General features: G+C 40.1%; 2 protein-coding genes across 14 annotated transcripts in view; both read left to right on the top strand.

Moving 5' to 3' along the window:
- LOC128889921 (IQ motif and SEC7 domain-containing protein 2) overlaps window positions 1–14,711 on the top strand; it is an 89,475-nt gene that overhangs the window by 58,938 nt on the left and 15,826 nt on the right. For 6 of the 13 annotated variants that reach the window (XM_054148029.1, XM_054147985.1, XM_054148012.1 and 3 more), the window contains one exon: window positions 3,728–4,123. The exons of 6 other annotated variants lie outside the window; for them this stretch is intronic. In XM_054148029.1, the coding sequence (XP_054004004.1) occupies window positions 3,936–4,123 (188 nt within the window). In that variant the 5' untranslated portion in view covers window positions 3,728–3,935. Of the gene's footprint in view, window positions 1–3,453; window positions 4,124–14,711 lie in introns of those variants that run through there. One more of the 13 variants, XM_054148019.1, reaches the window with a different exon arrangement.
- Window positions 9,829–13,335, top strand: LOC128890015 (uncharacterized). The gene is made up of 2 exons (XM_054148150.1): window positions 9,829–12,285; window positions 12,406–13,335. The coding sequence occupies exons 1-2, from the start codon at window positions 12,171–12,173 to the stop codon at window positions 12,867–12,869; spliced, it is 579 nt and encodes a 192-aa protein (XP_054004125.1). The 5' UTR covers window positions 9,829–12,170; the 3' UTR covers window positions 12,870–13,335.

Here is a 14,711-nt window from a genome sequence, read left to right as displayed (position 1 = left end):
TGATAAAAAACGAAATCAAAATTTTGCAATTTTAACGCAGACCCTTACTTAACATTCAGATTTTCACGCGAATTTTCTCAATATAAATCAAGAACCATTAGAAACAAAAAAATAATGATTGACCGTTACTGAGATATAATTCATTAAAATCTGGAACCGAACGTAAATCGAAAGGTTACCATTTGCACTTTTGAACGTGACTATCTCTGAACAATTACCTTAAATTGCTTCCGCGGTATCGGGAAATAATTCCCAACGAAAACATTGTCCCCGATCGAGGTTCGCCAGGTAAAAAATTCAAAGCTCAATTTCTCTGCGACGAACGTCGTAACTCCTGTGTAAATTGACCTCTATTCTCGAGCGGCGGAACGCTGGCAGGAGAGCACCTCGCTGCACACGCGTCGAAGTCACCGGTGGGAGGCCTCTGCTCCACCTTTCGTTTGACTTTGACAGTTCCATTATGGTATCGAAGCTAACGGCAAACAGTACCGTGCTTGACGCTAGCGAATCAACGTGTGCGGCGATACGTCGAGGTATTCCCCTCGCTGTTTCCTTCTTAACCGCGATGGATGCCGTGTTCTACGCTTCGATAGGCCTTATCAAGCGACGTGCACGCGAGATATCGGTTCCTTCGTTTAAACGCAGAAATAAGCTATTTCGTCTCGATATTTTCGTTCGTCGCGATAGCATATTCGTTTCTTTGTTTATTTCGACGGGGCGGACAGTGCAAAGTGCAGGAAGCATTTAACTAGTGCGAAGTGAATTAATTAATAGCAAATTACGCGAAGTAAAATCTTTGCAAATGTGCCTAGAAAAATTTGAAATTAATAGCAATTCCGTTTACCATGGAAATCTTTATATTCTATATTATTACACGTAGTGTATACATTTTGCTCTTTGGTGTACATTCAAATTTCCTATGAATGCGTAAAAATCCGCGATCTAATTATTACGATTTATGGGTTGCGAACGACGTGACGCCACAGTGGGTCTGACGAAGTAAATATAGCAAATGAGGAATTGTTATAAAGAAAAATTGAAGAGTCAGTGTTCTTTAATGGGGTCATCCCAGCTCACCGCTTTAACGACTTATCGAATCTTGCTCAACTGGAACCAAAAATGTCGAAACATTGTTGCTATACGAAGTGCATTAAAATTACATCTCTTTTACTTTTCCATCGATTTCGAAGCAGAACTATGGATGCAGTTTGTTCCTAGAAATTATCTACCCCTTGGTTACAATTTCTTCAGAACTAATTTTCGATTTTCTTCCCGCGATAATTTCACAGAGAATTATTTATATCTCCATTGGCGATCGCGGAAGTTACTTCCTTCGTTGATCGAAAAACAAATAGACTTGTGATATTTAAATGGAGAGAGGGGGAAGAGAAAAGTCTGAATTCAAAATATAAATTAAGCCTTCGAATTAAACAGAAATTGCCATTTTTCTATATTTAAATTTACCTCTGACTTCGTCCAAGTGATTAAGAAATTGCAGATTGATACCAATTCATGCGCGAAGCAATGAGTACCGAGACGTAGCGTTACTCGAAATTGGTTCAAGCTATTTTTAACGATTGCAAAATGCTCGAAACCCGCGTGAATTCTCGGTGGCGAGGGATCATCTACTCATCGTTATTCCAAAGCTTTTTCGTACGTGAGTCCTCGATACAGCCATGCTTAACAGGAACAAACGGTATCCATTGACACGTTCCAGTTACACGACCGTAAACTAATTACCTCAAACGATATTTTTTTTTTTTACGATTTATTTATTTTTTGTCATGACATAAGCGTAAACAACTTTAGCCAAATTAAATTAGATATTTTATATTTAGTTGAACTGAATGATTTAATTTAAAGTAACTAAATATAACGAAAAGTTATATACACTTAACTTAAACTTTGATGTATAATTCGATTGTAAATGCATAAAATCTACAGTTTGATCGTCGCTGTCGAGGTTTGAATAGAAAAAATAAATGGACATTCGCGACGATAATTATGACTTTAATAGGAAACACACGGGCCAACAACAAAGTGATCGTAATTATCAAAGTGCCGAATGTAATTAAGTATCATGACCGCGGGCTAATTACGCGCGGAAATGTTTTCACTGGCGGCCTGGCAGTGTTCGCGAGATAAAAGGGACTTTAATTCGCACGTTGCACGCGGTTTGCAAAATACAATTAATTACAGGGAATCCTGTTCTAGTAAATTGTTTCGATGTGACGCAATAATGCATTGTTGGAACCTATTACCGAACAATAGACCCGGAACATCGATCGTTATAATTATATTCGCGTAACGCAATTACACGATTTTCTTACGCTGGCATTAAAAATCCACGAGCTTTAGAACGTATTTTAATTCCATCACTAATTCGATTTTCTTACGCTGGTACTAAAAATCTACGTGCTCTAAAATGTATTTTAATTTCATTTTTAATTCAATTTTCTTGTACTAAAAATCTACGAGCTGTAAAATGTATTTTAATTCCGCTCTGCGATTTCTATTTAACATTCATCCCGGAGTTAAAATACTCCCAAATTTATACATGTTTTCTGAGTGATTTTAATCTACACTAAAGGTTTGATATAATTTAAAGAGGAGAAAAGAAGATTAAGTTACGAATAAAAATAACGAATAACAACTTCGGAGACAATGTTTAAGAAGCATCGTTTGAAACTTGCGTCGACCATTGTCTCCCTTCCATTGAATAATAATATATGTATAACGGGTACTTAAACGAGCAATAGTGAAGCAATAATAAAAGTTTCGTTTCCTGCAGTTCAAACCCCCTCCCGCCTCTCTTTCGTATTTGGCTCGGTTCGTGCTGTTGCATATTAAACGTCGTGTCGTTAGAAAGTTGCCATCGGTTGTCAATTAACCGGAAAAGAGGAACGAGTGAAAACGTCCCCGTATCGGTTGTCCGTATCAAAATGTCGAGCGATCCAGCTGGAAAAACGTCCAAGCGTAAATAAAACGTCGATCATAATCGGGCAACTAGTACTTCGTTAAAAATTAAATCGCTCGACTTTCTTCACGGTCGATTCGCGAGCGTTAAATTAAGTTTCCATTTAATCAGCGGACCTCGTTGTTAAAGACGTTCTATAATAAATTAGACTAGACGTGGAGATTAATTCTGTACCTCTCTAAACTTACCACTTATTTATAAATAAAAACCGTGCGACTTTTCATTTTTGCCTCAGTAATCCGTTCAAAGAGAGCACATACAGTCGCCGTGCCAAATTTCGAAGCAATCTATGACCAGTAAATATTTCCACTTAAAACTAGATCTATAAATAATTATGCGAGTGTAAAGATACGGAATTAATTTCCACGCCTAATAAATAGGAGTTTCAAATGAACTATACAAAAAATTGCTGGACATTTCAAAGCTTCTCCATTTTCGGTGAAAAAAATTTTGAGCCCTTTCGGTGCTGCGGCCCTTCCCCTACCCCCCACCCCTATCGGAATGGGCCTCCAGGAGTTATGCGCAAACTCTGTCCATAACACGCCCATGTGCGTTTGCCGCACGCGCCAGTCGCCCACCACGTGTCACCAGCGAAGGCACGAATCGAATCAATGTGACGTCATGAATCCTGTATCCTTCTTTCTTATGTTTACCACACGACTCTCCCACCAAATTCCCCCTCTACCTGGTCCTCAGCGATCGAAAGGGTCGTACGCGAAACATAACAGTCTTCGCCTCTCCACGTTAAAGGTCTATTGGGTACCGAAATGTACCTCGGATAGTAAGACGCGTCCGACGTCGTTCGACAAACCAAAGAGTACTGTGATAAAGCTGGAACGAAATACGAACCTAGACTTACGCGTCGCCCGTGAAAATGAACCGCGGAACCGCGAGTGAAAACAGTGAGACCACGTCCGGTGATAGTGATCGATTCGCTAGCGATCAGTGAAAGGAAATAATGTTCACGATGATCGAGCCAAGGAACGACAGGGTGTCCGGCCAATCGAGGCATCACTGTTATCAAGTGATCAGGACCACCAGGGTGCACCAGAGTTCCAGGAGCTCGAGGATGGTCACCGTGCAGGAGAAAGTCATCAGGTCGCGGCTCCAATTGGGATACTCCACGCCCACGAACTTCATTAACCGGTATCTATCAGATTGTTTATGCGATATTGGTCGAATAGAGTCCCGAAGGTATACAGGGTGTCCCAAAACTCGCGTAGGAGCCGGAAATGGGAGGTAGCTGAAACGATTCTGAACAACAATTTTCTTTGCAAAAATGTCAGATGGGGCTTCATTTTTGAATTATTAACGAAAACCCGTCGGTCAATCACAGCGCCCAATTAGCGCGCGCTCAGCCGCGAGAGCATAAGCTCGAACCAGGATTGACTGGTTGCGCCAGGTCGCTGCGCAGCCAGCTGAGCGCGCGCTAATCGGGCGCTGTGATTGGTCGGTGTTTTTCGTTAATAATTCAAACACGAAGCTCCACCGACATTTTTCAAAGGAAATTGTTGTTCAGAATCGTCTCATCTACCTCCCATTTCCGGCTGCTACGCGAGTTTAGCGACGCCCTGTTTAATTCCGAGTACAAAGTCTCTACGAGCCTAAACTCGCGCGTGAAAAATAGGTGTTTGTAATTGGGAGATAAAATCAAGTCGAAATTGTGAAATGAATTTTTTTCGTACGAGGTTTCGTTTCCCTGATATTGGGGCTTGAAGTTTTATGGAGCGCGCGCTTGACTCCGTCGAGTCGAGATTAATTGGCCACTCAAGGTCACCGTAGGTTTCCGCCGTACCGCGTTATTTCGCTCGAAATCTTTACAGAACGAAGCTTTATAATTCTAAGAATTTCTACAGTCCTAAATCTCTCATAGCTCTGCAATTATGCATGTATAATTAATATACGCGTATATTATTAACAATAGTACATGGATATTACGAGATATATTTTCATCTAACTTCCAATTCTTTTCTGATATCTCTGAAAATCTAAATTTGCATAAACATCCGCATACTTGAACGCTCCTCTCGTTAGTCAAGAACCGTTACCTATGCATTTTAAAATTAATTCGTTTTTAAAAATCAATTGCTTCGCGAAAAAAAAGGTGCGCATGCACCAGTTTCAACTTGTTCCAGCTTGCGTTTCACAAAAGAAAGTTAATGGAAACGTTGACCGCCATTACCCAGCGTGTTGTTATATCTGGGAAACAAAATCGTAACTTTGCGGTTACTTTTCTATGCCTTGCAACAATGTCTGCCCTAACTCGTGATAACTTCCGGGTGCACGGTCGTTTCGAGTTCGCGATGCATGCTTCGGAGCTACGCGAACAGCTTCCGGCTGCGCTATGGAAATTTTTGATCCGAAGAACCCTTCTGAAACGATTTCGCTGCAACTTAATATATGCGCGGAAGGAAGGGGGAGGATCCCCCGAGCGTGAAGCGCGTTCCCACGAACTGCCTGCTATAAATCTTGTCCCCTCGACTCGAAGAAATAGGTTTTACTGTAAACACGCGAAATTTCATTCTCGTTACGTCGCTGGATCGATCGAAGTTCGTTCTATTATCGATACAACCGTAGTGGGGGGTAACTCGTCGATGACCTTGAGCGGCCAATTGATCACGCTCGCGCCCGCCACGTTGCGCAGACTGTCGACGCTCGACGCCATCCGACTCCCAGTCGCTAAACTGTGGAAATTCATGCAGACCGCGGCTAATTTTGTTTGCATCCACTGCACAGCGACCACTAGCATCGCGGAACGGTGGTTCGTTGGCTCCATCGCGCGGAAAAGACCGCGGTGTCTCGAATTCATTAAAGGAATTATTAAAGCGTGCTCCATTACCAGGGGCCGCGGCGTCCCGACTAATTAGCATCGAGCAATTAACAACCGTTGATTGCCATTAACGGTGCGTGCAAGTGTGCTAGACTATAGTGATCCTCCCCTCCCCGTGCGAGATATAATTTCCTCTTCTATCGGCAACACGCGAGCAGGGAGCATCTCGATAGAAGTGGATCTCAACCCCCTCTACAAGCGGGGGTGGAAGTAGTCGACTAAATTATTCGATCATTTTCTAATTCAAATTTTATTTGGAAGAAAAGTCGTAGGAAATTATTAGACGAATTTTGTACATTTATGATAGAAAGTAACGTGTAGTAAACACAGAAAAGTTATGGCTCTCTTGCAAAATGGAATAACAATATTATTATGATAACTGTAGAATATATTTAAACGTAAATGATACATATTTTACGTATGATATAAATTAATATAATAAATAGATGTTGAACATAATCAATAGGTACGTGCTCTTATGCAACATGAAATAATAATATTATTATAATAATAATTATGGAATACATTCAACATTCATTCTGTACATTTTTTCTATATTATTATATGTCATAGATATATACAGGGTGTCCCAAAAATGGAGGTCCTTGAAAGCGGTGGTTCAGGGAGTGATTTGAAACAATTTTTTCCTTAGAAAAAAATGTTATCCGAGGCTTTGTTAGGGAGATATTAACAGATAACCCCGATCAATCAGAGCGCGAGTAGCCTACGCCACTGCGGGTCACCCACTTCGCCATACTCGCGCTCTGATTGGTCGGGGTTTTACTGTTAATATCTCCTCAACGAAGCCTCGGACAACATTTTTGCTGAGGAAAAAGTTGTTTCAGATCACTCCCCGAAATCTCTCCGAAACATCTTTCAAGGACCTCTAACATTTTTGGAACACCCTGTATAATCCGCAGTCCAGTGGTCGCGAATGAAGTGGACGTTCGTTGCAAGAACCTCTTTATTTATTTTCGAGGCGAACCAAATACATTGTTATTAGCCTAACAGTGAGACGAGTCCATGAATAATTCAGACGCGGGTTTACAGCTCTAATTGGGACCGTTTTCTTACGACAACTCGAACGTTGGATTTACCCGTTCTTCCCCGCCCCACCCTCTGCCAGAGGGCGACATTTCTCTTCGCGAATAATAACGTGAAATCACGTGACCTCGTTCGCGATATTAACAGTACGAGGTGAATCGACAGAAACCGAAGCAAAGTCAATTTCTAATATTCCGTGAGAACGGAACGTTCAATTAGCACGTAATTAGCGTAAGCGCCATGTTTGATAAATAATTAGAAAATGGTAGAAAAAGATTATTAATTTCCAAGCTGGCGCGACTAATGACGAGATCCTTTTTAACACGTTGATCGCCACGTCATCTATATATAGGTGACAGTGCGTTTCACTGAAGAAGTAAAAAAATTCATTTTGAAAGTCGAGCATGAAAGGAAATGAATTTGAATGAAATTCGTGAATTTTGATGAAGTTGAAAAAATAAATACCACGATAAACGTTTGATTATATAGTTTCCAATATTCTAAATAATATTTTATTGTAGCAGAAATTTTCAAGAATATTTATCTGGCAGTCGACGTGTTAACGGTTTTCCCGCGAGTTCTTTTTCTAAATTGCTTGAAATTTAGCGGCGATTCGGATAGGAAATTCATGGTAATAGTTTTGAAAAAAAGTATTTCTGGAAAATGTATATAGTTGTATACAGTTCTGGATATAGGATTAAGAAGCAACAGGATTGCTGTTTTCATACGATACGATTTTTCCATATGCCTGCCATCGCGAATGCAACATTCGGGGCGTTTTGTATTTATAGTTATCGAACAGTCGTAATCAATAATTGACGGTACGCTAATTATAAACGAAGGACAATTTGGTACAATGTCCAGGGCAGACGTATCTCTGTATTGCACATACATTCGCGAGCAATCGATACTGGGTGTTTCAATATTCCTGGAATTCCAAAAATACAAACCTTTTCGATAGAAAGTCTCTTTCATCATTTTCGACTGGTCGATTCATAATATTCGCACCAAAAAGATCACGAATTCTTTTTCTATCTATTCACGAGTGCTCTAGTTGAATCCCTTTAATAGTCACAATTCTGAAACATCCTATACATTCTTCCGGGAATACTAAAAGCCTCGCGGTCAATTCGAGACAAAACGACTGCTGGAGCCCTTTGCGATTGCGTTTCCCTTTTAAATCGCTCTTTGAGCTCTGCTCTCTCTCTCTCTCTCTCTCTTTTTTTTTAAATTCTGTCTGAGAGAAAATTTCAAAGTCTAAAAAATCGCACTTTCGGGACGAACGAGAGCACCCGACCTCGTAAAGTCGACGTGCGCGAATGAACTCCGTGATGAAATAGCGATGGCATCGAGCAATTCGCGAGCACGATCAAATGCAAGTGAAACATTCCCTAAACAATTTATTTATTTTAATTTAACCTCTTGTGGAATTTTGATACGCATGGGCACGTTTCTTTTCATATCAAAATTATCGTTACTTTTAGAGTTAAAACATATACCATATTAAAATGGTACAGTATAAATTCAAAAGAAACCCTTTACACGAGTAATTTATTCATTTAAATTTAACTCTCTAGGGATATTGACAAACATGTATACGTTTTCCCGTACACTACCTCTAACAATGAAAAAATATACCATATTAAAACGAGACTGGATGGATATTTATGTCACCGATTTACAGATAAAAAAATTAGAGGAAAAATAAAATCCATTTAAAATTCGTTCCCCGAGAGGTTAATATTAGGTTGTCCCAAAAGTTTCTTTCGTGAGTTGCGTTCAATTATTTTCTGTGGCAGTGTTTATATAAATAGACAATCTAATTTCATAGATATTCATGTTGTAACAGTAATGAAGCAAAATGAATCGTGCACAATTCAGTAATGTGACATAAATCATAAACTATTGTGCACGTATTACTTATTAATAAAGCGAAAGAAACTTTTGAAACAACCTAATATTTTATTCGAATAATGCTCGATCCCAACTAGGTCATTTATTAATGTACCTGATACACTTATCGATCTAGTTCAATTTTGACTACATAGGACCACTCCACGTGATCCAATAACGCAGCAAGCTAACTCCTTCGACATATTTACCCCCGAAATTTCAAATGTTCGCAGCTGAGCATATTTTGCCTCCGCGCCGGATCCCATCCCTAGGTCTAACCCGGATTAGCGCTAGCGCGGCGCCATTTAATTACGCGACGTTAATCTCGCGGCGCGCGTAACGAGCCACGACTTTGCGAAAAACGACGAGAGTTGGTCGGTTTCCCTGGTGGCTTCGATGAGCAGCGACTCTTGAAGCCCTCTGCACGCTGCGCTGAAATTAAATGTCGCTGGTATATTTTCCACGGGAAAAATAGTTCCCTTCGACCAACGCGGAGTTCGCCTCGAAATAGACTAGGAAATTCAAACGGGGACGAAGAAGACTGGCGAGCTTTCAAACGGGGGTCCTCGAGGCTCGCGTTGCTTTGAGCGGTATAGTAATTAGTAGGGTGGAGACCACCAGACTGGAGAGTGTCTTGAGGAGGACTCTGTATGCGTGGGAGCTTTTATTAGACGCCGTATTAGGATGTTAGGTCTATATCGAATGAAGGTCTTGATGTATACAGTAGCTTAAATGAGCAGAGATCTTAGAACTTGAGGAATTACCTACAATCTGCACCTCCAGACTGGAGAGTGTCTTGAGGAGGATTCTGTATGCGTGGGAGCTTTTATTAGACGCCATATTAGGATGTTAGGTGTATATCGAATGAAGGTCTTGATGTATACAGTAGCTTAAATGAGCAGAGATCTTAGAACTTGAGGAATTACCTACAATCTGCAGGAAGCTCAAGCAATGATAGTTATTAACTAGATAGTTACAATGATAGTGTTTTAATGTTTTGTCGTGTCGGTGCTGGTACGTGTCGTTGCCGGAACGTGACGGTCCGTGTCGTATAGTCTGAATCGACCTTAAACATTCATAAATAAAACATAAACGACCAATGGGAATTATTATAAAAAGCATATTAATATAATTCACAGAAGTGACCAGAAAATCTCACTTGTAACATCCTTACCTATTTCGCTTTCCCAAGTATCTAACCAAATAAGCCTTAAAATTCTCCGAATATTAAAATTGCATAGACTCCAAAGCTTCAGACAACCCTAACAGCAATCTTAAAAAGTCTCCGAAACCTGCGAATATATCCCCCGGAGAAGTCGCCCCAGCAGTAAACAACGATCTCTCAAATTTCTCTCGGACGACAAACCTCTCTCGTCGCGTCTATTCCACGCGAGGGGGCTCATCGAACATGCATGTCTGCAAGAAAGGCGGAAAGAGCCTAGGAAGGAAGGAAGACACGTCGAAGAAAAGAGTGAAAAAGGAGGAAACACAGCATAGGCTTCTATGGCGCGTGTCCAAGTGGCAGCTGATGCACTCCACCTGAAGCCTACGCGTCTGAGGGTTTTGTCTTCGTATAAACGAACGAGTGGCCCCTGCTAGACTATCTCTTTCAAACCCCTCTCCCGTCTTCATTGTTCCTCCCCTGCCCTACCATGACGCGTCGGAGTCAAACGGCGCTTGTCGCCCCCAAAGACAATGGAAGTCTTCGCTGAGGATTTATCGAGGGCGCGAACTGCGAGCGAACTCCGTGAAAAGGCGTTTGTTTTTCGCGACGACGAAGCGAGCCAACGCTCAGTTTTCACCGCTACAGACTTTTCATCCCTCCCAGTTGGCTTTGATACTCTTGCCTTTGGGACCCTTTGAAGCTCGATTTAAAAAAAAAAAAAAAAAAAAAGAATTCATTAGGAAATTGTTTGGGAGGGACTACCAAAGATGGCCGGAGTCCAGTGCGTTAGAAACGAAACGTTTTCATCCCTTTGGCGTAGACGTAACTTTCATAGAGTCGTTGTTTTAGGGTATTTTTAGAGATCGAGTAGAGGTGCGATGAACGACGAAATATATTAGGTCGTCCCAAAAGTTTATTCCGTGACTTGCACTCAATTATTTTGTGTGCTAATGTTTACATAAATAGACAATCTGATTTCTTAGATGTTAATGTTGTAACAGAAATGGAGCAAAATGAATCGTAAGCAATTCAATAACGTAACATTAGACATAAAATAATTGTGAATGCATTACTTATTAATGAAACGGAAGAAACTTTTGGTACAACCTAATATTTCGCCTTTAGTCTACGTTTGCAAAATATTTATTCGTCGGTTTCATTTTCCAAACGTGATATTAATTTGTAATTTTAACGCAGACCCTTATTTAGCATTCAGATTTTCACATTAATTTTCTTACGTTAAATCAAAAACCATTACAGAGAAAAGAAATAATTATTGACCGCATCGTTGCTGAGATATAATTCGAGAGAAAGTTTCCGATTATATTGGGTTGTCCCAAAAGTTTCTTTCGTGAGTTGCGTTCAATTATTTTCTGTGGCAGTGTTTATATAAATAGACAATCTAATTTCTTAGACATTGATGCTGTAACAGTAATGAAGCGAAATGAATCGTACACAATTCAGTAATGTAACATAAAACATAAAATATTGTGTACATATTAATTATTAATAAAACGAAAGAAACTTTCGGGACAACCTAATATTTTTGAACGTGACTGTCTCGAAGCAACTACCTCGAATAGACTCGTTCCGTAATTGTTATTCATATTCTCCAAGACTTCATCTATTCCACCCAACTCAAAGTGTTGGGTCGCGCATAAGCAGATATTATAAACACAAAAACGAATAAAGGGAAACGGTACGGAGGATTGCGAGAGAGGGAGCAGCTGGATGAAGCTAGCATCGCGATCGTGAACCGTTCTGGAACACGGATGCACCCGAGGAGAGACCGAAACGAGCGTTTCTTTGGGAAGAGGATCGCGTTCGAGGGCGGTCGCTGGTTCATAGGAAGAGAAAGAAATTGAAGGATGGTGTGGGGCGGCATTAAAGCCTCCCAAGAGGCGAAACATCTGCCTGTCGGGTGTTTGGGGCACGAGTCCCCCGATGCACGCGTGCTGTTGCCGCGCGTACGCCGTAAAGTGCCACGAAACATGCACCTGGCGGCGCGTCTTCCTTTTTTCTTTTTTTATATATAACCAGGAGTAGCTTCGCCAGTCAAACTCTGGCGATGTGGCAAAGGAAAGACGAGTTACTTATTAGAAACTCTATGGGAGAAGGAATAGAACATTGGAAGAACTATTTTGACATGGATTTAAGAAAGAGCAGAGAAAAGAAAATAATCTTCGATCAAAAGACGGCGAGATTATTTGAACAAGACTCGATTCCGAAATCAAGGGTTATAGACATATTTAGACATATTCATGAAGTACAAGAAACAGATACTGTGTAGTAAAATACCCAGCTCACAATCTAACGGAATAGGGTTAGTTATAGTTAAAAATGGAGAAAGAACGATAGAAGGAATAGCAATATCAGGTAAGTGTTCCATATTCGCTACAGAAATGATAGGGATACACGAAGCTGTACGTAAATGTGTAAATGACGAAGAATACGAAAACTACATAATTCTTACAGACTCTATGTCCTCTATTACAGCACTGCAAAATATCAATGAGAATTTCAAAGAAATTGTTGACAATCCATGGACATACAAAACGTGGAAGTTAGCAAATAGGGAAAACACTGGAAAATTAGTAATAGGATGGATTCCGGGGCACAGCAATATCACAGGAAACGAACTAGCAGATCAAGAAACAAAAAGGCAAACTGAAAGGGTCCATGACACGCAATACAAAGTCCCAGAAAAAGATATTTTAGTAGATCTAAAAGAAGAATTTTGGAATAAGTTCAAAGGAAAGGCAATAGAAATAGGAAGAGAGAAGGGAGCTCTCTTTATGAAAGAAATAGGATCAAATCACAAGAGAGCAAAATATAAACCTTGGTTTATAAAATACAAAGATAAACTAGACAGATCAACAATAAGGACGATCCCAAGGAACAGGTGTAATCACTATAATCTAAGAGCATCGCTTGCAAGGAAAGGGATAGTGGAAGATTGAACTTGTCCATGTGGCCAGGAAGACGAAGACATAGACCACGTCCTATTTGAATGTGGTTTGTACAATGTTGAACGAAACATAATATGGACAAAACTTCAAAAAGAAATTGAAAAAGTGGGGAAGTCAGTAATCGAGTTAATAAAATTACATAAGGTTAAAGTATATAAAACCTTGAACACATTTCTACAAGATATCGATAAGGTATTATAAGAAGAACCAACAAATGGAAAAGGAAGAGTATCGGATAATCAAAAAAGCAAGAAACTGCCAAGCAATATAAAGGAAACGTGATAGATACATATTAAGATAGAAGGAGAAAAACAATATTTTGTTAAGCAAGAAGACTTGAGAAACCAAAACTTAAAAGTACAAGAAAAGTTCCTATCAAGAAAAAAAAACGAGTAGGTCAAGCTACATGCAGTATTATGTACGTACATTTAAATAAAAAGAGAGCTCAATATGAAGACTAAGGAAAAAGTATATATCTCTTTAAAAGGTTCTATTTTTGTTTGTTATACGATAAAATATATATATATATAGGAGTTACTATTCCTACATAAAGTTTATTAGCAAAGTATAGTAAAGAGTATGACAACCTCGACTTACAAATTAAAAAGTTGATTGTTTTTGTTTTCCTTATTGCGGTTAGTCATAAGAAGGATAATAATTAGAAACCCAGCCAGTAAGGATAGAGATTAAGAAGCATTTATGTAAAACGTTTAGAAGAGACAATGTCAAAAGAGAGCAGCACATTGTAGTGCGAAGTACTTCTAAGAATGTACGCACTTTAATTTAATAAACAAACAAGCAAACAAACAAACTCGGGTGCCCTCTTCCGAATGAAGCATTTCGTCGAGAATGCACCCTTTGGTAAGCGTTTCGCGGTGCACGTTTAGCAATTATTCGTCGATGAATAACGCAGATGGAAACGCGGTCAAGTCCCTCGTTATTTCCGTCGAACGTACGGTAGGTCGTCTCGTATGGAAATTTTTCTCTCTATCCTTGTACTCGCGGAGGACAGGTTGATTTCTGCCGATGATACGCGCTAGGTCGGGACATGAATTATTTTATTACACCGGTTGTCGGTTATTCGAAAATTAATTTTGCATTCGTCGAGACCGTTCGTATCGTTGTTCATATAAATTATGAGAATATAGCGGTTAAACGTAACTTCCATTCCCACCAGGGCCCGTTTCGCGTATAAGGACATGCAGCATAATCAAACGTTAGATTCTCACGATTTTTCCGAGCGATTCGAATCCATCAAACGCCGTGTGTTAAATCAATTTATGCAGCTGATTCTTTGGCGTTTCGAACAAGTTAATGCTATCCACTTTTCCTCTTTTTAAAGAAGTGTCGAAGACCGACGATAAGTATAGTAGCAAGCGGCGTCTCGTTAAGATGCGAAGGGGGTAATCACGGTTCGAATTTCAAGCACGCAATGGCGGCTTTCTCGAGATACGTGCTGCAGGTGATCGTTGATGGCCGCGCTTTAAATACAATTCCGTTTGTCCGGAAGCGACTCCTCGTGCAATTCCCTTCCGTTTAAAGCGAGCACAATAGTAGACTGCCCTCGAACAGCAATTCTAAGGAATGAAAGAATCGTGCGAAAATGATACAGCTCCCTATGGGAAAGCGAACTGCGCCATTTTGAAAGAAAAACGGAAGAAAACTGTTCGACGGACTTGAGGTAGACGTGGATTTATTTAATGGAGCATTTTAACAAAATTTCGCTTGATTGATCGCAATTTGGCCACCTCGGTTGGTCATCAAACATGGACATAACCTCACTTCCTGAGCATTGAATTTTTCCTCTTTTGATCCCTCATCTACATAACCTCA

The sequence above is a fragment of the Hylaeus anthracinus genome, unplaced genomic scaffold, assembly GCF_026225885.1.
Source record: "Hylaeus anthracinus isolate JK02 unplaced genomic scaffold, UHH_iyHylAnth1.0_haploid 0, whole genome shotgun sequence".
Lineage (NCBI taxonomy): Eukaryota > Metazoa > Arthropoda > Insecta > Hymenoptera > Colletidae > Hylaeus > Hylaeus anthracinus.
Note: the sequence above shows the minus strand (reverse complement) of the source record. Positions and strands in the feature narration are given on the sequence as shown.